This window comes from Tachyglossus aculeatus, chromosome 17 (genome assembly GCF_015852505.1).
Source record: "Tachyglossus aculeatus isolate mTacAcu1 chromosome 17, mTacAcu1.pri, whole genome shotgun sequence".
Taxonomy (NCBI): Eukaryota; Metazoa; Chordata; class Mammalia; order Monotremata; family Tachyglossidae; genus Tachyglossus; species Tachyglossus aculeatus.
This window is the reverse complement of record NC_052082.1, coordinates 12,349,346-12,374,647: the sequence shown is the minus strand read 5'-3', so window position 1 is coordinate 12,374,647 and position 25,302 is coordinate 12,349,346. Positions and strand designations below refer to the sequence as shown.

The following is a 25,302-nucleotide window of genomic DNA, read 5'->3' as shown; positions in this document are numbered from 1 at the left end:
CGCTGTAATTACAGTGAGCGCGCTCCACCTTGTAAGGACTCGATACAATCGATCGGCCGATTTGTCACCACGTTCTCGCACAGTAAGCGCCCGACACACATTAGGGAGTCTGTGGCCCTCCGTAAGCTTGTTTTGTGGCGAGTCCAATTGGTTTTGATTATGATGCCCGTTGAGTAGTCATCATCATCATCATCATCATCATCATCAATCGTATTTATTGAGTGCTTACTGTGTGCAGAGCACTGTACTAAGCGCTTGGGACCAACAGAAACCTCAATCGCACCGAGACAGAGACCAAAGGCCAATTCAGTGGCAACATATAGAGACAGTCCCTACCCAACAGTGGGCTCACAGTCTAAAAGGGGGAGACAGAGAACAAAACCAAACATACTAACAAAATAAAATAAATAGAATAGATATGTACAAGTAAAATAAATAAATAAATAGAGTAACAAATATGTACAAACATATATACAGGTGCTGTGGGGAAGGGAAGGAGGTAAGATGGGGGGATGGAGAGGGGGACGAGGGGGAGAGGAAGGAAGGGGCTTGTGAAAGTAGATACATACGGTCAGCGAACGAAAATCTCCGGCCATTGCTTGGGGGTCAGAGGTCGTGGTGTCTAATCTCAGCTCTGCCACTCGTCAGCTGTGTAACCTTGGGCAAGTCGCTCAATTTCTCTGTGCTTCAGTGACCTCATCCGTAAAATGGGGGTGAGGGTTGTGAGCCCCACGTGGGACAACGTGATGACCTTGTATCTCCCCCAGTGCTCAGAACAGTGTTTGGCACATAAGTAAGTGCTTAACAAATACCAACGTTATTATTATTTAGGAGGACTGAGACCTGGAAATGGTCAGGAGATCTTACTGACCCAGGGAAGCAATCAGCATCCTCCGCAACAACATAGAGTACTCCAGCAGCTGCAGCAGGGAGACTGGAGATTGCAGCAGCTTCATCACGTACAGCCTCCTCCTCCTCCTCCTCAGCAGCAGCAACAGCTTCAGGATGCCTACAGGCAGCAGCAGGTACCATCTCAATTAACCAGGCTCTACGGCTCTCGTCCCAAGTTGGGGAATTCTCTTAAATCCAGATGCCTTACCGTGCACATTTGGTGTTTCCATTATTGATAACGTAGCAGATGGCTTTTCAACCGCATGCGCCTCTGGCGTAGATTCCGGGGGAATCTTGGTAGCAATTCATTATTGTTGTGATAGTTCAGTGCTTACTTGGGCCAAGGAGAGGGGAGAGAGAGGGAAAGATGAGGCGAGGGATATTGTTTGTGTTTTTCGGCGGGGGAGTTTGGCAATACGAGCTACTCAGGTGAGACAGTCTCTGTCCCAAATGGGGATTTGGATGAGCTTTTGTGGAGAAGCAGCGTGGCTCAGTGGGAAGAGTCAGAGCTCATGGGTTCAAATCCCAGCTCCGCCGGTTGTCAGCTGTGTGATTTTGGGCAAGTCACTTCACTTCTCTGTGCCTGTTACCTCATCTGGAGAATGGGGATTAAGACCGTGAGCCCCCCGTTTGACAACCTGATCACCTTGTAACCTCCCCAGCGCTTAGAACAGTGCTTTCCATATAGTAAGCGCTTAATAAATGCCATTATTATTATTATTAAATAGATTTGTAGAACGTCCCCCAGGCAGGCACAAACCAGTCCTCCCAGCAGCCAGAGGAGCAGTTGAAGAGAGGAAAGAAACAGCTTCTGAATTTTCCTGGAGCACTGCACAAAGCAGTCTCCTTTCACCTGCTTTTGTGCTGCTTCTGCCTCCTTACTGGGGCCCGAAATTCCCATTGCCGGTCCCCACTGACTGAGTAGCCGCACTTTGAAGCCCCCCGCCAAGGGCGTTGCTTGTTATTCTGAAGCGCCCTTCCTCAGAGAGCTTTGGAAACGTGAGACTGCACCTGGAAGAGAGGAGTGTGGTCTCCTTGTTTCTGGTGGTGGTTGTTGCGAATCTACTACTTCCAAGATTCTGCAGGTGTCCTCTTATCATGTGAGATTTGGTCAACAGATGTCATAATTATTATAATAATAATAATGGCATTTCTTAAGCGCTTACTATGTGCAAAGCACTGTTCTAAGCGCTGAGTACAGTGCTCTGCACACAGTAAGCGCTCAATAAATACGATTGATGATGCTAATTATTAGGTATTCACCCTGCCAGCCCTTCCTGATTTTATAGGTTTTAATCTCATTCCCACTTGGGTGTCGCCTTTTCAGATTTAAGAAGCTAGCCTTTTCAGCTTGTCCTCTTTCAGAAGCTTCTCCATTCCTGATAATGGTATTTTGGCCGCCCTGCATTTCTCTGACTCTCTTGTGTCCTTCCTAAAACACGTACCCCAGTGATTGTACCAGTATTGGTTAAGCGCTTCCTAGGTGCCGTGCACTGTACTAAGCACTGGGGTAGATACAGGGTAACCAGGTTGGACCCAGTGATTTTTACATTGTAGTACAAATATGCTTTTGGATTACTTTGCTCTTCTTATTGAAGCCCAACATTTTGTTGGCTTTTTGACTGTCATTACTTATTGAACTAACAATTTAAGGAATAATAGGCAATGTTTCCAGAATTTTTTTTCTGGCTCCTGGCTGATAGCCCTGAGCCCATCATCTTGTAGTTGTAGCTTTGATGATTTTTCCCTAGATAGTAATAATCCCTTGCCCAAGCTCATATTAGAAGCTCATCTGACATTTTCTTTCTCACCGTTTTGGTTATTTCTTTCTGCAGTATATCCCTCCCTGAAACACATTTCACCCCTGGAAGAATTTGATGTCTTTCCCCAGACTGAGATTTCACTGTGCCCTCTCTTTCCAGATTACTTATGAAAATTAAAACGCCCCAGCAAAACAATGGTCCTCACTACTAAGGCCTGAAGGACTCTGCCGTTGACACTACTCTGCCCCAAATGATGGCAGTTCATCCCTTGCCTCTGTATATTTTCTTTTAAAGGAAAGGTGTTTTAAGTGTAGGGCAGTGCATTCTCTCCCATCTGTTCAGATGTCTTTGTAGAAGTCTCGTCTGAGGCCTTTTGAAAAACCACGTGTCCGGGTTTCTTTGGCCAACCATGGGAGTCAGAATACTGAAAGAACCCTTGACTGGCAAATGCCACGTTTGGCAGGAGTTAAAGCTGCTGGAATAAAAGGGGTTAGAGACTGTCCGGCTTCTGTCGCACTGGGTGAAATTCCAGGTTTGCAGAATAATAATAATGGCATTTTATACCTGGAAACCTACTAGGAGCTCTAATAAACTTTAATGTCAGGGAGCAATTAGAAAAACATAACATTCTCAGGGAAAGTAAATACGGGGAATCACGACTCACTGGTCCGCTGGAGTGCTTCAGAAACGGTGAAGTACGGAAATGGAAAAGGAACAAAAAACACTCAAAAAGGCTGTTTCAAGTGGGCCGCCCTCTGCCCCTCTAACGCTCACTCTGAGATCCCATTAGCCTTCTCCTGGCTCATTAGCATTACCCTGGGCACTCATTTGTAAGGTCACCTTAAATAGTTGCCAGTTAAGTTCCCGTTCAGTGTGGATGAAGTCCGTCTAGAAAGGGAAGTACTCTGGGATCCAAGTGGGGGAGGTAACAAACAAGAGGCCATTGGGCTTGAGAAGACAGGGCCATCCACTGCCTGTGGAAAACCACGGTAGCCAAAATAGCAAACTGAAATCGAGTGGTCTGTTGGCATTGGAAAACGGCTGGTGTCCGCTGGTTTCCCTCAATCCACGTACTTCACCGTTTTTAAAGCACTCAAGCGGACTAGTGAGTCGTGGTTCCCCGTATTTACTTTTCCTGAGCATGTTATGTTTTTCTAATTGCTCCCTGACATTAAAGTTTATTATAGCTCCTACTAGGTTTCCAGGTATAAAACCAAGCATCTGGGGAGTATGATATCCCGCGTCACCTCTGGAGCCCATCTTATTAATGGAAATTGCATTGGTGTTTAGCCTGTCCTCTGTTTAGCCTGTCCTCTGACCCACTGGCCATTTGTAATGATAGATTTTTCCATCTGCCAGGGGGTTTGCAACTTCTCGTCCAAATTCCTTGAGAAATCTTGGGGTGGGTGATATCTGGGCCTGGTGAATAATTTAGTTCCTGGGTGTTTCGTGGTTTAAAAAGAACCTCTGACATGGGTCTGGGAACCTCCCATCAGCTTCCTTGCTGAAGGCTGAGTCTCTCTATCCCTTAATTTTTTTTTTTTAATGGTACATAAGTGTTTACTAAGTTTCAAGTGCAGTACCAAGTGATGGGATACGAGAAGAAGCATGGTCTAGTGGGTAGAGCATAGGCTTGGGAATCGAAAGGAGCTGATCTGACACTTGTCTGCTGTTCAACCTTGGACAGGTTGCTTCACTTCTCTGTGCCTCGGTTGCCTCGTCTGTAAAATGGGGATTAAGACTGTGAGCCCCATATGGGAAAGGATCTGTGTCCATCCTGATTAACTTGTGCCTAACCCAGAGCTCAGTACAGTGCCTGGCACATAGTAAATGTTAAACAAATATCATTAAAAAGGATAATAATGATAGATATCGAGTCATTGAGCAGGCAGGTGGTGGAGGTGGGATTAATAATAATGATATACATGTATTTTACAACACAGTCACCAGGTGCTCCCTTTGATTCTGCAGTCAGCTTCCTGCTTTTAGTATATTTGAAGAACTCTATACTACTAATCTTGGCAGCCTTTGCAGAGTTCCTCAGTCTCCATTTTGGCCCTCCTAATTTCCCGTTTGCACCTGATCTGTTATGCTTTATCGACTTTTTGCTCTCCTCCCTTAGGTGGTATCCCCACTTTTCGAAGTGATGATCAGTTGGGCCTTGCCACCTGTAAAAGACAGTTGCAGAATGGTTAACTGAAAGGAGATACAGACAAGAAGAGGGGGCAGACTAAATGATGGCCGGACTCCGTGACGCCCAAGCTTAAAAAATGTGACATGGCACACTGGGAAGCGGCGTGGTCTAGTGGAAAGAGCACGGACTCGGGAGTCAGAGGATTCGGGTCCTAATCCCGGCCCCTCGCTTGTCTGCTGTGTGACCTTGGGCAAGTCACTTCACTTCTTCGGGCCCCATCTGTAAAATGGGGATTGAGGCTGTGAACCCATGTGGAAGAGGGACTGTGTCCGACCAGGGCTTAGTACAGTGCCTGGCACGTAGTAATCATGTAACAAATCTCATTTATGAATAAAATGGCAGTGGGCTGTTAGCAGTGGACTGTTGAAAGGGCACCGTAGCAGACAGACTAACCGGGCATGCAGCAATCAGAAAAAGGTTGCCTTCCTTGGCTTCCTGGGGCTAAGAGTATCAAAAGGCAGGCACCATAGGGGGCAAGTAATAATAATAATGGTACTTAAAGTGCTTATTATGTGCCAGACCCTGTACCAAGTAGTGGGGCGGATACAAGCAAATCGGGTTGGGCACAGTCCCTCGTCCCACGGGGGGTTCACAGTCTCCATCCCCATTTTGCAGATGAGGTTACCGAGTCCCAAAGAAGTGAAGTCCCTTGCCCAATGTCACACAGCAGGCGAGTGGCAGAGCCAGGATTAGAACCCAGGTTCCCAGGGCCGTGCTCTATCCGCTACGCCATGCTGCTTCTCAAACACAAATGCAGGGATGTGCCAGGGATCTGTCTTTAGGGCAGCCCGGTGTGGAAGAGTGTCAGTTTTGCTCCACCCTCAAGCGTGGATAGGATCCAGCCATCAGCAGGTGGTTTTATGGGTTTCTTTTTCACTTAGGGTGGATGTCTTCCCATTTTCTGTCCTCGCAGTACAGGACGTACAAGGGTGGATCGTATTTAAGGACACAGACTGATATGGAGGAGGAAAGAGAGAAAGGAATTCAAGAAGGGGAAGATAATTCAGGCAGCAGTGCTATGGATGGAGAGGAGAGTGTACAGAACCCTTCAGAGATCCTCCTTGATGGTGCGGGGGGGTGGCAGGGGACTCATTTTGTTTTGACTCAGCATCTGAAGCTGAGCGTAGTCAATAAGTTGTATTTATTGAGCACCTACTGTGTGCGGAGCACTGTACTATGGCTTGGCAGAGTGCAGCAGTGTTAGTAGACATGGTCTCTGCCCCTAAAGAGTTTCTAGTCTAGCAAAGAAGCCTCCAGTTGAGGCCTCAGCACATAAAGATGAACTTTCTTTTCTGTCAAGCATTGTAAACCATTGAGCACAGTGGCAAAAAGTTTCCACCCTCCAAACTCTTATTTGATAATGAAATGAAATTACTCGCTTGCCACAGTAGCCTCCTTCGATGGTAAAGCCCAGATTTCGATAATTCTTCCTGCCTCAGACACTCTCCCGTAGGCCGCTGGAAAGGCTCGAGAAATTTTGGCCAGTCTCGTTTACTCTCTGTTCTTGTGTGTTGCCAATATAGTACCAACAAGTCATGCAGCAGCAGATGCTTCAGCAGCAGTTTTTAATGCAGTCTATGTATCAGCAGCCACCTCCTGCATCCCAGTACCCCACCATGGTAAGTTGCTTATGGCCGCCAAGTGTTGGGTGACTTAGGACGTGACACAACGTGAATTTACCAAACGGGCACACCCCGGCGACTTGTTCCAAGTACAGGGTTTCGTGAGTGATTTGAGCATAATCCGCTGGTGGTTCTTATTGAGCACTTAATGGGTGCTGAACACTGTATTAGGTGCTCATCATCATCATGAGTGGTGTTTTTTGAGCACTTAGTATGTGAAGAGGACTGCGCTCGGGAGCGGACGATATGGCAGGGTCTATAGATACGCTCCCTGCTCTGTCTAGAGGGGGCTGGACATTAAATAAATTAGCAGTGAGGGAATGGGAAAGGATAAGGAGCCGTACGTAAGCGCCCTGGGGCTGGGGGAAGGATAAATATCGTGTGCTTAAAGGGAACGCTTCCAAGTGCAGTAAAATAGGCAGCGTAGAAAGAATGGCAAATGGAAGAAATGAGGGTCTATACCATCATAAACTTATTTACCTGGCTGCTGTATGTGTAGTAGAGAAGTTAGAGAAGCAGCGTGGGCTGGTGGAAAGAACCCGGGCTTTGGAGTCAGAGGTCATGGGTTCAAATGCCGGCTCTGCCCATTGTCGGCTGTGTGACTTTGAGCAAGTCACTTCACTGCTTTGTGCCTCAGTTCCCTCATCTGTAAAATGGGGATTAAGACTGTGAGCCCCCCGTGGGACAACCTGATCACCTTGTAACATCCCCAGCGGTTAGAACAGTGCTTTGCACATAGTAAGTGCTTAATAAATGCCATTATTATTATTCGATGGAAAAGGCATATCTCGGGCCCAGGTTTCACCCGGTTAAAGCCATAGAAAAGATGCTGTAAACCATACATCAGCATGTCAGGCAGTTCATTTCGGTGTGCCGGCCTCTGCTGTAGCGGTCAGAGGTTACCGTGGCTTCAGCGCCCCACGGATGGCTGTTTCCAGCCCCAAGACCCCATTCCCGGGCCCCCGATGCCTCTGCTCAGGTTGGAGACCCCAGCAGCTGTTTTGCCCAAGGTGGTAAAGACTGCTTCAGGGACAGCGAGCCCCTCTCTCACTCCTGTCCCACTAGTTCATTCCCATCCCGTTACCTCACTCCTTTACCCAGTGCCCGCCCATCAACTCTTGTGTCTATAGTTGGGGAGAACTCCCAAGACCAAAACCCTTTAGAGAGATTTTCTGTCTTTCATTCATTCAGTCGTATTTACTGAGCGCTTACTGCGTGCAGAGCACTGTACTAAGCGCTTGGAAAGTACAGTCGGCAACAGATAGAGACAGTCCCTACCCAGCAGTGGTCTCACAGTCTAGAAGGGGGAGACAGACAACAAAACAATCAGACAGGCATCAGAATAGATAAACAGAATTATAGCCATGTACCCGTAATGAATAAAACAAATAGAATTATAAATAGGTTCAAATATACACAAGTGCTGTGGTGGGAGTGGGTAGAGCAGAGGGAGGAGCAGGAGGGAAAAAATGGGGGGCTCAGATCTCATGTCTAGCAATCGTGGAGTGAACTGCTACCCATGTTTGCAGGTCAGGGAATGGCTTCTTGGTCTGTTTCTTATTTGGCCAAAAGACGGGCGACAGAATCAAGGTTCTTGGAGAACCCTTTCATCATTTTGCCCTGATAACATCCATTTAGCTTTTATCATCCACCCAGTGAATATCTGACCCTTCTGTACCGTTTTTCTCAGAAGGTTGTATAAAGGGTGTTAGAGTTAAAGAACTCTTAAGTCGCTGTAACAGACGGGTGCGTTTTAATGGCGTGGCTGCTTTTCTACTTACGACAACTCTTATTTCAGATGCAGCAATACCAGCAAGCGTTCTTACAGCAGGGGGTCCTTGCAAAACAACAGCAGCCTCCACAGCAGCAGTCACCCGAGTATCTCACCTCCCCTCAAGAGTTCTCACCAGCCGTGACCCCCTTCACCTCATCTCTTCCAGCCCAAGGAGCTGCGGCGGAGTCTTCGTACAGCGCCAACAGGCAAGTGTTCTGCCGACCCATAATTTCCCCGCACCATAAGGGTGGAGAAGCTTGTGGTTCCATCTTCCCAGCATTTGGCAGAAACGGACATAACGCATCCCCCTGATTCCCAAAGAAAGCAATTATTCCCGACTTCTTGGATTTACGGAGTGCTTGTCCTTCATCCAATATCATCTCCCAGCGTCCCTAGGAGGGAGGGAGGGGCAGTGGCTATTAAACACTCCTATCCAAAGAGTGGGATGGCTTAGAGATCTGCACGGAGAGGCCTTCAGACTTGTCCCCGCCGTTTATTAAGTCAAGGAGCATTTGTTGAATCTAAAGTTCATTCCACATACCATGTTACTGGAGAGATTACAAAGGCGTAGGAACTTAAACCTCTGCTCGCCTTTCCTCCTCCTCTCCTCAGTCCCCCTTTCCCAATATATTCTGATGATTTTCCTGCTTCAAGGATTTGTCATTCATGCAGTTTTGGAAGATAAATTTCCTTCATTGATATTGATATCAGTGAACTTCCTTCATTGATATTGGATATTTCCATCATTGATTTGGATAATAAATAGAAAGTATAGTCAGTTCTTCTCTATTCAGTTTAACTTAAAATACTCAAGATACTCTATTCAAGAAAGCTTCTGAGTAAAGAAGAACTGACTATACTTTTTATTTATTATCCAAATCAATGAAGGAAATATTTAGTAGGATCGGGCGTAAGTCAAGCTGCCGTAGAAATTACACTAGGGACTGAACACCAGTCACCACCTGACCAGGGCACTTGTGGTCTCCATCGCGCTTTCGCTGCTGCTTGAGTAGTGATTGTGTGTCTTTGTGCAGTGCTCTTTTTTTTTTTTAATGGTATTAAGTGCTTACTATGTGCCAGGCACTGTACTGAGTGCTGGAGAAGCAGCGTGGCTCAGTGGAAAGAGCCAAAGCTTGGGAGTCAGAGGTCGTGGTGTTCTAACCCCGGCCCCGCCGCTTGCCAGCTGTGTGACTTCGGGCAAGTCACTTCACTTCTTTGGGCCTCAGTTCCCTCATCTGTAAAACGGAGACTAAGACTGTGAGCCCTACGTGGGACGGCCTAATTACCTTGTATCTACCCCAGCGCTTAGAACAGTGCTTGGCGCATAGTAAGCGCTTAACAAATGCCATTATCATTATTATTATTATTCAAACTAATCAGATTGGACTCCCAAGTCCGTGTCCCACATAAGGCTCACAGTCTTCATCCATTTTACGGACGAGGTTACTGAGGCACAGAGAAGGTAAGTGACTTGACCAAGGTCACATGGCAGACAAGTGGCAGAGCAGGAATTAGAATCCAGGTCCTTCTGACTCCCACGTGTGTGCCCCATCCATTAGGCCATGCTTAACTTCCTGACTCTTTATCTTTACTGTTTCCTTAAGAGCCAATTTCGTCCACCGCCAATGTAGCGTGTTTCCATTTCATGCCAAACTGGCCCCCTCCAAATGGTTTCATATTAACCAGTTAGGTGATCTTTCATATCTGTATCAAAGGATGGGCATTGTTACGGGCTCATGAGTGGCAGAAAGAACTGGGTGATACAAGGGGCAAAAGTCCCCTGGAAGATCACTCCCGAGTGAAGGAGAACTGACTACTTTTGGAATGGTAAATAAAATCATTGCAGAAAATATTTAGTAGGGTTAGTAGGTCAAGCTGCTGTAGAAACCACACTAAGGATGGAAAATGCCTCATAACTAGTCTCGTTATAAGGAGACTAGTTAAATGGCCTGAGTTGGGAGGTTGGATTACTAGCCTTCTCTTCCTCCCTGCTCCTTCTTATCTCCTAAACTGACTCTCCACGGAGTCAGCGAGGGACACGGGAGGACGGGCCCAAGGGAAACGGAGAGAACACCGGGAGAAAAATGGAGAGGTGAGATAAGGAAAGGAAATGAGAAACACATTGTTCTTTTTAAGCTCTTTAACTCCAGCAAGGACTGGCTGTTTCTGCTGGCATGGCTATGAAGAGCAAAGTTGGGCAACATAGATAACATTGTGTTGAGTCTTGTGGGTTTAGGGAACCTGAGTTTTCCCCTCTTCAAAGCTTGCCTACTGTTAGGATTTTTCAAGTTTTTCTGCAGACATCCACCAGAACTGAATCAGGGCTCTATGTCATTTTCTGGTGCGGGTAAAATACATGCGGGGGCGAGGGCTGCGCTTTAAGGGGACGAGCTCAGGCTGTTCCCGGATTCTAATGTTCCTTTTTTCGCCTTCATTTTCAAACCGTTTGTACAGGCCAGCCGTTCCTGAGGCCGAGGCAGTTGCGAATTTCCCAAACCAAAACATCAGTAACCCGCCTGACATGTCCGGCTGGAATCCATTTGGAGAGGATAATTTCTCCAAGCTAACAGAAGAGGAGCTGCTGGACAGAGAATTTGACCTTCTGAGATCAAGTAAGGGACGCTTGAGGGCTTATTTCGCTACCCAGTAGATCAGGGTTCGGTCATTATTCAGCAGGGCCAAAGACTGTCGGATCTTGGGCCGAGTCTGTCGTTTTCTGTTTAGAAAATTCTTTCTGAGCATTTGAGGGCAAAATTAGGTCCCCTCCCCACCGTCTCTCCTTCCTACCTACTATCAAGTATGCCGCGTGCAATAGCAATGCACAGTTCAGCGATCGCAGCTTTTAAATCTAAAATTGAAGAAAAATTGTGTTGTTATTTTAACTCTTCACTACAGCTGAGCTAATTATTAAGAACAAGTATGGGAAGTTCACGTTCAAATTAAGAAAGGCCCAGATCGCTTGCAGTACTAGTCCTTTGCAGCGCTATATTCTTGCACAGCTGAGTAGATGATTTCCTGGGTCTTAGATGCCTATTGACAATGCCTGAAAGAAAACCTGGTCTATTACATTTCATTTAATCGTATTTATTGAGCTCTTACTGTGTGCAGAGCACTGTACTAAGCGCTTGTAACATAATTACATTATGTTAATGTTTTGTAATGTTCTTCTGACGAGTGGCTACATGTAAGGGCTGCTTTTATTGTTCTGACATGGCAATAGTTAAATAAACTTTTTTCCTCTTCGAGTCAGAGATCTCAATGTTTTTACTTTTCTGTAAACACAACATTGTCAGGCTTTGTTATTTTTTTTTTTTTTGAGGCGAGCTCTTTTCTTTTTCGGAAGCTTGATTTTTAAACTGCGTTATCTGAATAAACACAAGTACGAGGCAAGAAAATCACTTCCCGAGAGTACATTCAGATCCTCTGACATCCTGGACTGTAGCCATCCCTCATTTATACGATGTATCTCTGCGTTAAGCCTCGGAAAGGGTTTTGCTACAGATGCAGCTTATTTTATGTAGAAAATTGGTAGGTAGAAATATGTTTAGTGGAAGGGCTGCCCAGCTGTCAAATAATCTCTAGAAATAGTAGAGAGTTTGATTTTTAATTTTCTTTTGTTCTTGAAAGCGTGGTTACAAAAAGACATCAACCATGAAATACCCATAATGACATCTTGTCAGTACGATCAGAATGTTTTTCTTCGTACTTTGGTAGGACATGACACAAACCACAATTTTAATGCTTTAAAATGTCTCCAGTGCTTGTTTCCCACTCCATATTCAGTAAGGAACCTTAAAAGGGAACAGGCCCTGGCTATTGAAAAAATCAGATCTCGGGAGTAGTCTTAAATTAGACATCCAGTGAAGGTGTTTCCTTTTCTTTCATTCTGACCACTCTGGCAAACGTTCCAAATTTATTTTCCATCGGTATATATTTTGAATGCTTTTGTAAGAATTATTTCTAATCTCTCCGTTGACGTAAAACCGGGGAAATTGGCTGTGTTGTTGCCTGGCATTCAGTGAACATATCTTGGTCTTCAGCGGTGTTAGTGTGTTCAAACGCTCCAGTTGCCGGACACAAGCTAGCCATGGATTTTTAGACCAAGGAGACGGGAAAGCTCTGAGCTCAGTTCGGTTGTTTTCTGCTAGCAGGACTGGGTATTTAACACCAGAAACGTCATGCCAGAAGGAAGGGATTTGATTCATTTCAAAAAGGCACTTCTCCGAATACCCGCTCTTGAAGACGTTGATCCTATCCAGGCTTGTGGGTTTGGCCGGAAAGACCAGTGAGCTTCCCTACAGGGGCTACTGCTCTTGGCATCTCTGCCTCTGCATCTTCCAGGCTTCCTGAAACCCCTTCTAGAGAGGGCGTCCCCATTACCGACCGCCACTTTCCGGTCAGGTCTGTTTGCTTGGAAATGTCAGTCAGTCGTATTTATTGAGCACTTTACTAAGTGCTTGGGAGAGTACAGGTGTTTGCTTGGAAATGTCAGTCAGTCGTATTTATTGAGCACTTACTGTGTGCAGAGCACTTTACTAAGTGCTTGGGAGAGTACAGGTGTTACAATAAACGGACACATTCCCTGCCCACAATGAGCTTACGGTCTAGAGGGGGAGACAGATATTCATATAAATGGGCATAAGTGCTGTCGGGCTGGGAGGTGGGGGGATTAAATAAAGGGAGCAAGTCAGGGCGATCCAGAAGGGAGTGGAAGAAGAGGAGAGGAGGGCTTAGTCAGGGAAGACCTCTTGGAGGAGATGGGCCGTCTATAAGGCTTGAAAGCCGGTGGGAGTAATTGTCTGTTGGAACTGTCTTCCGAGCGGTCTGCTCCTCTGCTGTGTTATCTGACATCAGGCTTCCCTTCATCTGCGGAAGAGCTGTCGAGTCTCCCTCCTCGGGCGCGTGCCCCGTTTCATCTCATTGTTCCGCGGCTTCCAAACTCCATCCTCGTCCCGAAGGACGTATTACGGTCTTGGATCCGTTTGTTCTTACTGTTTCCTGGTGCCGGTTGAGGTGTGTGACCGTGATCTTACCCAGTTGATGGTGGGGTGCTCCCTACCTTATGAGTCGCGTGCGAGTAGGCGATTCCGGATTCGGTCACGTCGATTGCTGAAGAGGGGGCAGCAGCATCGGGATGTCGGAGCATCTCCCCCGGTGGGAGATGAAGTCTTCAACCCATCCGCAGGAGCGGTCTAGAAAGAGTGTCCCGGAGAATGTCCTGGCTCCACCCAAATTAGACCACTCGCCGGCAACCCGCAACTGGTGAGCTGTTTAGTTACGGTCTCAAACTGTATTATTGAAATATGAAGAGAACAGCTGTCGTGTTATGGAACATCCAGGAAGCCACTCAACAGTAAGAACAATCTTTGCTCCAAAAGAACAGCACTCGGGGCACATCACCTTGTAGGCCGGTCTCCCGTTGCGAAGCCAAATGAGATGAAGAGATTTCACGGCGAGTACCTCTGGCTGCACTTTACCCCAGGGGCCTTCGCTGTTCAGAACGGAGGCTATCGGGTGTTGGATTTGCACTCGGACAGCGGCCGACCCCGAACTTTGCAAATCCGTCCAGAGGTTTAAATGACCACATGATGCTATGCTTACCTCTGGGGGGGGAAAAACACTTTTCCTCCATCACCAGCAGTCATCCCCATGACGATCGATGCAGAGGAAAGGGATTCCACGATGTTCCGGTTCACCTCATTGCTGGAGTGCCAATATCCGGAAGACTGATGATAGTGGATGATTTTAGTTCCTGTGGTGGTAATGAGGCCCCAGCATGGAAGAAAGCGGTTGGACCCCATGGGAGTGACGGTAACGGGAGCTTAAGGATCTATATGAACCGCTTCAGCCAAATGTGGAATGCTGCGAGATGGACTGTCATCTGATATCGCTCCAGCCTCACGTGGTCTATCCGACCGCTGTGTTTTTTTAATGGAATTTGTTAAGCTCTTACTCTGTGTCAAGCACTGTTCCAAGCGCTGGGGTAGGTACAAGATAATCAGACGGTACACAGTACAGGGATCCCAATCTAAGTAGGAGACAGACGAGGAATTGTTCACTGCATTGCACCTCCAAACTTCCGAGACCGATGCTGGTTTCCTGGAGAATGAGTCCATAATAATAATAATAATAGTGGCATTTATTAAGCACTTACTATGTGCAAAGCACTGTTCTAAGCGCTGGGGAGGTTACAAGGTGATCAGGTTGTCCCACGGGGGGTTCACAGTCTTAACCCCCATTTTACAGATGAGGTAACCGAGGCACAGAGAAGTGAAGTGACTTGCCCAGAGTCACACAGCTGACAGTTGGCGGAGCCGGGTTTTGAACCCATGACCTCTGACTCCAAAGCCCGGGCTCTTTCCACTGAGCCATGCTGCTTCTCTCCATCTGCAAGGCGCTCTGCAGGCACACCTCAGCTCTTCTGTTGGAAGGAGAAACCCTAACCCCAACCTCCAACAGGAAGGATAAATTCTCCCCAAACCTGTATATCCAGGTAGGCATCATAATAATAATAATAGTAATGATGGCATTTGTTAAGCGCTTACTATGTGCAAAGCACTGTTTTAAGCGCTGAGGAGGATACACGGTGATCAGGTTGTCCCTTGTGGGGCTCACAGTCTTAATCCCCATTTCCCAGATGAGGTCACTAAGGCCCAGAGAATCAATCAATCAATCGTATTTATTGAGCGCTTACTGTGTGCAGAGCACTGTACTAAGCGCTTGGGAAGTACAAGTCGGCAACACATAGAGACGGTCCCTACCCAACAGCGGGCTCACAGTCTAGAAGGGGGAGACAGACAACAAAACAAAACATATTAACAAAATAAAATAAATAGAATAGATATGTACAAGTAAGATAAATAAATAGAGTAATAAATATGTACAAACATATATACATATGTACAGGTGAAGTGACTTGCTCAAAGTCACCCAGCTGACAAGTGACAGAGTGGAATTCGAACCCATGACCTCTGGCTCCCAAGCCCATGCTCTTTCCACTGAGCCATGCTGCTTTTCTGCCTGGGAATGGCGGGGAGGTCCAGGAGGAATCACTGAGGTCGATTGGATACAAATGATTCGGATAAAGTCCGTTTGCAGCGAAAGAGTTCAGCAGTCAAGCACCCCATGATTCAGAAGAGAGAATCCTAAAGAAACCTATTTCAGGCGCGTGACCTAATGGAAAGAGCACCGGGACCTGGGTTCTAATCCCAGCCGCACTGGTTGCTTTCTGTGTGATCTTGGAGAGTTGCTTCACCTGTTTCCTCATTTGTAAAAAATGGACACAAAAGACCTGCTTTTCTCTTGCTTTTCAATAACGTTGCCTGGGTTTGGGACTGGACCCTGTCTGATCTGATTATCTTATATCTACCGTAATGCTCAGTATAGTGCTTGGCACATATTGACCATTTAAAATATGCCATTATTATTATTATTACCATTATTACCAGGCAAATCAAAATAAGCAGCTCGGACGGGGGGATGCCACAGTGATGCCAGACCCTTACCAAACCAAGGACTTTGACGCATGACCAGGTTTTATGGCCTTGTTCTTGCTGTTCTAACACATTTGAAGAATGAAGTGAACTCCAGCCTGCCACAGACAAGGAGGAAATTCTGAAGGGATGACTACAACACTTTCATATTTTCCCAAACACACACATACACAAACACACACTCCTACCCAAGAGGCAACCCTGCAGAACAAGGAAAGATAAGCCACTTGAGTAAATCACAGCAAACAGAGCCTTGAAAGAGGGCAAAGTGATTGGGTTTGGTGGCAGATCTTCAAGCAGAAGGGGATGCGTAAACGCGGACGTTAGCCTTTCCACCACATGTGAACACGGAGCATTCATTCTTTCAGTCGTATTTATTGAGCACTTAATGTGTGCAGAGCACTGTATTAAGCGCTTGGGAAGTACAAGTTGGCAACATAACAGCAGATGTCCTAGAATCTCAGAACTGCCTCCATCATCGCTGCCTTCAAGAAGAAAGGTGGACGGTTGGACCACCGCAACTATCGAGGCATCTCACCACTCTCTTTGGCCGGCAAAGTCCTCACTGGAGTCCTTTTGCACTGGTTCTTGAAGAATGTCACTGGGATTAAGCAAGGGAGTTGGCACTCAGTCGGGCTTCTGCCCACTGCATGGCAAAGCAGGTACGATCTTTACATTTTTAATTTATAATGGTATTTCTTAAGTGCTTTTGAGGCGTCAAGCCTCGTTCTAAGCACTGGGGTAGGTACAGGTTTATCAGGTTGGACACAGTCCCAGTCCCACGTGGGTAAATTGGAGGGAGAACAGGTATTGAGTTGGATTTAATCCCCATTTTACAGCTGAGGAAACTGAGGCGCAGAGAAGTGAAGTGACTTGCCCTGGGTCACAGAGCAAGCAGTTACTGGGATCAGAATCCAAGTCCGTGCTCTTTCCACTTGGCCGAGTTGCTTCTGAAATACAGGAAGAGTACAGGGAACACCACCAAGACCTCTGTTTATTTTTCCAGCCTTTACGAAAACACCTGACACCATTAATAGATCCGTGCTAATTTGGTTGCCTCGTTTCAGCAATTTTTAATGAAGGCATACACCCTTCACAAAAGAACTGGGAAGCAGCACGGCTTCATGCATAAAGCACGTACCTGGGTTCTAATCTTGACCCACCACTTTGATGCTGTGTGACCTTGGGCAAGTCACTTAGCTTCCTCAGTTTCCTCAACTGCAAAATGGGGATTCAGTACCTGTTCTCCCTCCTATTTAGACTGTGGGTCCCATGTGGGACTGCACAGAGTCCAGCCTGACTAGAGAAGCAGTGTGGCTTAGTGGAAGGAGCCCGGGCTGAGCCCACTGTTGGGTAGGGACCATCTCTATATGTTGTACTTCCCAAGCGCTTAGTAAAGTGCTCTGCACACAGTAAGCGCTCAATAAATACGATTGAATGAATGAATGAACGAGTCAGAGGTTGTGGGTTCTAATCGCGGCTCTGCCACTTAGCTGTGTGACTTCAGGCAGGTCACTTAATTTCTCTGTGCCTGTTACCTCATCTGTATAATGGGGATTTCAGACTGTGGGACAACCTGATAACCTTGTATCTGCCCTAGCGCTTAGAACAATGCTTGGCCCATAACGCTTAACAAATACCATCATTATTATTATTAACTTTTGTCTACCCCAGCACTTAGAACAGTGCTGGGTACGTAACAAGTGCTTAACAAATACTGTGAAAAAGAAAAATGCACCCTAGAAGACCTGAAACGACTTCGCTGAATCACAATTGACCATAAAAAGGACCATCAGACTTCACCAGGAGATCCCTGCACACAATCACAGACCTTCGTGGGCAACACAGAGCTTGAATGATTTCACAGAACCAAGGCAGCCCGTTGTGGAATGATACGGCAGCACTCAGCGGAAAATTGGACAAGGAGACCGGTACATCCTTCGATGACTGGGCCAAGTCTGTGTGGAAGGCTTCGGGCCCAACTGAGGCGATAGCCATCCCTAACTGTGGTTGAGACGCTTGGGCTCTGCCCCCAATCCATCTTGCTCTTCAGGCGGTTCTATCCCCATCACTTGCAGGCTGTTCTCCATCAAATCATCAATCGTATTTATTGAGCGCTTACTATGTGCAGAGCACTGTACTAAGCGCTTAGGAATAATCGGGGTATTTAAGCGCTTACTATGCGTCGGTCACCCTACACACTAGGGTGGCTGCAAGATGATCGCATAGGCGTGGAGCTCACAGTCTAGGTAGGAGGGAGAATGGATATTGTGTCCTCATTTTGCAGATGAGGGAACTGAGGCACAGAGAAGTTAAGTGACTTGCACGGCGTCACACAGCGGGTGTGGGGCGGACTCTTTCCACCAGGCCCCACGCTGCTTCTTTATGCTGCTTCTCAAATGGCAGTGAACAGTGAAGTCCCGCGATACTCTTCTAGCCTTGACGGAGAGTCAGATGCCCAAAACAGCGGCAGATGCCAGAAAAAACAACCCCGACTGCACAACGAAAAGTGTTGCTCTTGGGCAGGACTGTGATCTTCAATCAGTCGTATTTATTGAGCGCTTACTGTGTGCAGAGCACTTTACTAAGCGCTTGGGAAGTCCAAGTTGGCAACCTATAGAGACAGTCCCTACCCAACAGTGGGCTCACAGTCTAGAAGGGGGAGACAGAGAACAAAACCAAACATACTAACAAAATAAAATAAATAGAATAGATATGTACAAGTAAAATAAATCAATCAATAAATAGAGAAATATGTACAAACATATACATATATGCAGGTCTTGTATTAGAACTTTGGTGTCAGAGGTCATGGGTTCAAATGCTGGCTCCGCCACTTAGCTGTGTGACTTTGGGCAAGTCACTTCACTTCTGTGCCTCAGTTCCCTCATCTGTCAAATGGGGATTAAGACTGAGCCCCACGCGGGACAACCTGATCACCTTGTAACCTCCCCAGGGCTTAGAACAGTGCTTTGCACATAATAAGCACTTAATAAATGCCATTATTATTACCCATAGGTGAATTTCAGTATGGAACTGTATTTTTTTTTTTTTTAGTACAAAAGACCTATAGGATGTGCTTGTGTGCGTTCTGAGCGGTCAGGTACCTATATTCAGTGATAAAATTAAATCGTGTCACCAGTGAAAACCTTTGTAGGCTAGCGATATTGAGTGATAAAATGAAATTGTGTCAGTAGTGAAAACCTTTGTGTGTAGGGCTTCTCTGGTGCCCCATCTTCAGGTTTATTGGTAGTCTGAAGAGCCGCGCGAACTCTGAAAAGTGGTGATCTTTACGTCATCTTGGGATCACGGCCGAAGAGCGCGGACCTCTTCTTAAAGATTCCCGACGGGGTCGGACTCGTGTTGCGTTGGTAGTGTTTCCCAGGCTGTACCGATACCCGTTTCTCGCTTCTCGCATGCTGGCGTAGAATGGATGGTTGAACGGGACTCAATCAATCAATCAATCGTACTTATTGAGCGCTTACTGTGTGCAGAGCACTGTACTAAGCGCTTGGGAAGTACAAGTTGGCAACACATAGAGACGGTCCCTACCCAACGGCGGGCTCACAGTCTAGAAGGGGGAGACAGAGAACAAAACCAAACATACTAACAAAATAAAATAAATAGAATAGATATGTACAAGATAGAGTAATAAATATGTACAAACATATATACAGGCAAAATCCAAATCGCTAGAGAATAAATAAATGGCAGTTTTTTTCCCTCAATTACCCTGGCGCAACCCATCTGTGATGCAGATTAACCATGTCCTTCTTGCCATGCCTGAGCCACAAGTTTCTGGCTTTCACTGTGATTTTAACATTCAATCTTATTTATTGAGCGCTTACTGTGTGCAGAGCACTGTACTAGGCACCTCCGAGTAGAGCAGCGTGGCCTAGTGGAAAGAGCACGGGCCTGGAAAGTCAGAGGACCCCGGGTACTGATCCACTTGTCTGCCGTGTGACCCTGGGCGAGTCACTTCATTCCTCTGTGCCTCAGTTCCCTCATCTGCAAAATGGGGATGAAGACTGGGAGCCAGAAACTCCTCCCCCTGGGCTTCCAGGCTGTCCATCCCCTCGCCCCCTCCTACCTCACCTCCCTTCTGTCCTTGTCCAGCCCAGCCCGCACCCTCCGCTCCTCCGCCGCTAATCTCCTCACCGTACCTCGTTCTCGCCTGTCCCGCCATCGACCCCCGGCCCACGTCATCCCCCGGGCCTGGAATGCCCCCAATCCCTCTGCCCCTCCGCCAAGCTAGCTCTCTTCCTCCCTTCAAGGCCCTGCTGAGAGCTCACCTCCTCCAGGAGGCCTTCCCAGACTGAGCCCCTTCCTTCCTTTCCCCCTCGTCCCCTTGACTGCAGACTCGTTGTGGGCAGGGAACATGTCTGCCAACTCTATTAGAGGGCACTCTCCCAAGCGCTTAGTACAGTGCTCTGCACACAATAAATCCCAGACTGTGAGCTCACTGTTGGGTAGGGACTGTCTCTATATGTTGCCAATTTGTTCTTCCCAAGCGCTTAGTACAGTGCTCTGCACATAGTAAGCGCTCAATAAATACGATTGATGATGATGATGATGATTGATTGATCGACTGGGCCGCCAAAGACCATCACGCTTTTTAGACTTCCAGCTCGTGCAGGGAATGTCTGTTTATTGTTACATTGTTCTCTCCCAAGCGCTTAGTACAGAGCTCTGCTCACAGTAAGCACTCAACAGATACGACTGAATGAACGTGGCTTTTGGGTAAAGGGACTGACGGGGCTGTATTAATTCCGACCCAATCAGCCTTGTTTTCCTGGGGAAGCCTTAAGATTTTGATAAATTTCTCCGCGCAGGGAAATATGCGTTGATGTCGCCAAATCCCTTATTTGCCGTTGTAGAAAATGTCGGATTGTACCTTTACATTTTAGCTAGAGGAGTATTAGAGTGGTCTACCAACTCAGTTGTGTTGTATTGTCCCGAGTGCTTAGTACAGTGCTGTGCACACCCAGTGAGTACTCGGTGATTACTGTTAAATTATTAGCAGGGCTCCCTTCGCCGCAGCGTGGCTTAGTGGAAAGAGCACCGTCTTGGGAGTCAGAGGCCGTGGGTTCTAATCCTGGCTTCGCCACTTGTCAACTGTGTGACTTCGGGCAAGTTTCTTCACTTCTCTGGGCCTCGGTTACCTCATCTGTAAAATGGGAATTAAAAGTGTGAGCCCCACGTGGGACAACCTGCTTACCTTGTATCTACCCCAGTGCTTGACACTGTATATATGTATATATGTATATATGACACCTGTATATATGTTTGTATGTATTTGCTACTCTATTTATTTATTTATTTATTTTACTTGTGCATATCTATTCTATTTATTTTATTTTGTTAGCATGTTTGGTTTTGTTGTCTGTCTCCCCCTTTTAGACTGTGAGCCCACTGTTGGGTAGGGACTGTCTCTATATGTTGCCAACTTGTACTTCCCAAGCACTTAGTACAGTGCTCTGCACACAGTAAGCGCTCAATAAATACAATTGATGATTGATGATGACATGATTATTATTATTGGCTCAAATAATAATAATAATAATAATAATGGCATTTGTTAAGCGCTTACTATGTGCTGAGCACTGTTCTAAGCAGTGTGCAGTTCTAAGCAGTTGTAAGCACTATTCTAAAAAGAATAATATGCCTGCTGTGCTGCATTTTGGTGAGAAGTCACACTGCAATGTGGCAGTAGTATTCTTCAGGAGCATCTACAAAGATATGTTGCCGATTGTACTTCCCAAGCACTTAGGACAGTGCTCTGCACACAGTAAGCGCTCAATAAATATGAATGAATGAATGAATTAGGACAGTGCTGTGCACTGCTTTGCACACAGTAAGCGCTCAATAAATAGATTGAATGAATGACTCTCATGGACAGTCAAGGGCAGGGACGTAATCTGCTAGTTTCCACCATCAGTTCTCACTTCTCTACTTGAAATTAGTGAAGCCCACCGTGTATTCTGCCTCTCAAGTAAGAGAGGACAACGTGGATACACTCAGGGAGTAAACCATGGCACTTGATTAACTGTAACCTTGTTCTGCAGTGGGATTTGGAAGATGTAAGAATCACTGCAGCCATTCATTCATTCATTCAATCGTATTTATTGAGCGCTTACTGTGTGCAGAGCACTGTACTGAGCGCTTGGGAAGTCCAAGTTGGCAACATATAGAGACGGTCTCTACCCAACAGTGGGCTCACAGTCTAGAAGGGGGAGACAGAGAACAAAACGAAACATATTAACAAAATAAAATAAGTAGAATAAATATGTACAAGTAAAATAAATAGAGTAATAAATACGTACAAACATATATACAGGTGCTGTGGGGAAGGGAAGGAGGTAAGGCGGGGGGAAGCCGTGTGAGGGGCTGATTATTTGATATGCCCTAGAGACATTTGGACCATCAGAAGTGCTCAGTGTCTAATGTCTGGAGAATGAAGACACCATCAAGGAGTTACCCACCCTGCAGAGGTGTCAGTAATAATAATAATAATAATAATAATAATAATAATAATAACAATAATAATAATAATAATGGCATTTGTTAAGTGCTTACTATGTGCAAAGCACTGTTCTAAGCGCTGGGGAAAGGTACAAGGTGATCAGGTTGTCCCACGTGGGGCTCACAGTCTTAATCCCCGTTTTACAGATGAGGGAACTGAGGCACAGAGAAGTTAAGTGATTTGCCCAAGGTCACACAGCAGGCATGTGGCAGAGCCGGGATTCGAATCCATGACCTCTGACTCCAAAGCCCGGGCTCTTTCCACTGAGCCACGCTGCTTCTCAGTAAAACTACAACGGTCATTGTGAATACTCCTTGCACCACTGAAAATGAAACCTTGAGAGCCACAGAACTCACTAACTCTAGAGGAAGTTACCACACCAGCTTAAACCATGAAATTATACAAAGCCCTAGTTCTAGTGGCATTTGCCCAGCTCCCCACACAAAGAGGGGGCTTAGTACCTAATCATCATCATCAATCGTATTTATTGAGTGCTTACTGTGTGCAGAGCACTGTACTAAGCGCTTGGGAAGTACCTAATCATTTGCATGGGCTTTTTTTTAAAAAAAATAACAGTAATTGTGGTATTTAAGTGCTTACTATGTACCAGATACTGTACAAAGCAGCTACAGAGAAGCAGCGTGGTTTAGTAGAAAGAGCCTGGGCTTGGGAGACAGAGGTCATGGGTTCTAATCCTGGCTCTGCCACTTGTCTGCTGCTGTGACCTTGGGTGAGTCACTTCACTTCTCTGTGCCTGTTACCTCACCTGTAAAATGGGGATTAAGATTGTGAGCCCCATGGGGGACAACCCAATTACCTTGTATTTCCCCCACCGCCTAAAACAGTGCTTGGCACATAGTAAGTGCTTAACAAATGCCATTATAATTATTATTATTATTACTAAATGCTGGGGCAGATACAAGCTAATAGGTTGGACAAAGTCCCTGTCACATAGGGCTCACAGTTTCAATCCCTGTTTTACAGATGTCAGTGAGGCACAGAAAAGTGATGTGACTTGCCCACGGTCACATAGCAATCAATCAATCAATCGTATTTATTGAGCGCTTACTGTGTGCAGAGCACTGTACTAAGCGCTTGGGAAGTACAAGCTGGCAACCTATAGAGACAGTCCCTACCCAACAGTGGGCTCACAGTCTAGAAGACAAATGGCGGAACCGGGATTGGAACTCAGGTCCTTCTGACTCCCAGTCCTGTGCTCTGTCCATTAGGCTACACTGCTCAGCATATGGGATATTGAAGAAATGCCCCGGGACTACCGAAATTTATACACGATGTCTGATTTCCTTCCCTCTGCGTATTATTATCATCAATCGTATTTATTGAGCGCTTACTGTGTGCAGAGCACTGTACTAAGCACTTGTGAAGTACAAGTTGGCAACATATAGAGACAGTCCCTACCCAACAGTGGGCTTTATTACTGGTCAGATTTTCATCAGCATTTTTATATGCTTTCAAGGCACTTAAAAACAATTCATCTCATCTTTATGTACATTTCAACTATTCCCCCAAAGTATTTGACGCTTTGAGAATGCAGCAATTTGCCAGTCTATGAATTCTCACTTTTTAGGTGGGATTTTCATCGTAATGGGAGCGTGATGATCTTTCCCTGTAAAGAAAAGGATCATAATATTTTTAAAGCAATATTCTGACACTTGAACAAAGGGCATATTAAGCATGCAGGTTGGGAATAGCTATAAAACACTTCTCAATTGGCAGTGGTGACATTGCATACCATTGCACTTTTGTGAAGTTATCTGTAGAAAATAGAATTTCAAGAAACTGGAACTTCGAGGACTATCATTGTTGTATTTAACTGAATCCCCAGAAAGCCAGTGATCTGGTCATCTTTAGTCGTATTTATTGAGTGCTTACTGCGGTGGAAGGCCTGGTCGCAACATTCATAAAGAACCCAGAAGGACTTGGGTACCGCTTTTCTGCTGTGTGATCCTGGGCAAGTCACTTAACTTCCCTGGGCCTCAGTTCCCTCATCTGTAAAATGGGGATTATGACTGTGAGCCCTATGTGGAACCCAATTATCTTGTATCTACCCCAGCGCTTAGAACAGTGCCTGGCACATAGTAAGCACTTAACAAATACCATAGTTATTAATTCTGGCTCTACCATTTGTGTGTTGTGTGACCTTGGGTAAGTCACTTAGCTTCTCTGTGCCTGTTACCTCAACTGTAAAATGGAGATTAAGATTGTGAACCCCACGTGGGACATGGACTGTGCCCCATCTGATTAGCTTATATCTTCCTCAGCGCTTAGTACAATGCCTGACATATAGTTATCACTTAACAAATACCCTTTTAAAATACATTAACTACTCATTTTCTGTCGGGTCCATCCAAGAGTCACAAATTAATGTCAAGTTAAATGGTGTAGTAATTAAAAATCCCCGAGTCTGTCCTGGAGAATTTTATGAATTTTTTCATTGCATTTGGGAATCGGGAACCGAAGATGTCAAGTGAACTCTTAGAAATCAAAAGACAAGTAAATCATGATGAGTAACTGAATTCTTTCTTCCAAGCCAGAGCGGTGCTCTAGAAATGCCTTATGTCGAATTTCAGCTTGCAGCAGCAAATAGTAGAAAACAGTGAATAGCTACAGTGTATTTTAATAGCCCCAAGGAGATTTGGGTTTAAATAGTGCTAGCTGTTTAATTGCCACTAGCATTTAGATACATACTGGATATTAATTAGGGCACCTATCTGGTCATTACAGTGAAATTGAAAATCCTGTACATCTTTTCCCTTTGGACAGATATTTGCATAATTCCAATTTCTCCTCCAAAGTGCCCCAATTAGGAAGTAACCGTCCAAGCCTATCTGACGGGCGCCTTTTGTTAAGGGTTTTTAGTCGCTTGTGACTTCTCCTCTGCACAGCTGGCAAGAGGTGGATCTTCGGAAAGCCTCTGTAGACTCCTCACCTTGCCTGAGAGACTTGTCCAGTTTCAGGAGGGAAAAGACCTTTCTCTTCCAACACTCAAACTTGGTGTGTCCTAACTCTTTAACCAGGTTG

At 45.9% G+C, this 25,302-nt stretch overlaps 1 protein-coding gene across 1 annotated transcript in view; it reads left to right on the top strand.

Moving 5' to 3' along the window:
- Positions 1 to 25,302, top strand: part of BMP2K (BMP2 inducible kinase) — a 116,584-nt gene that overhangs the window by 76,339 nt on the left and 14,943 nt on the right. Inside the window, 4 exon segments of the mRNA XM_038758913.1 lie at positions 832 to 1,025; positions 6,372 to 6,467; positions 8,269 to 8,450; positions 10,699 to 10,856. Of these exon segments, the coding sequence (XP_038614841.1) occupies positions 832 to 1,025; positions 6,372 to 6,467; positions 8,269 to 8,450; positions 10,699 to 10,856 (630 nt within the window).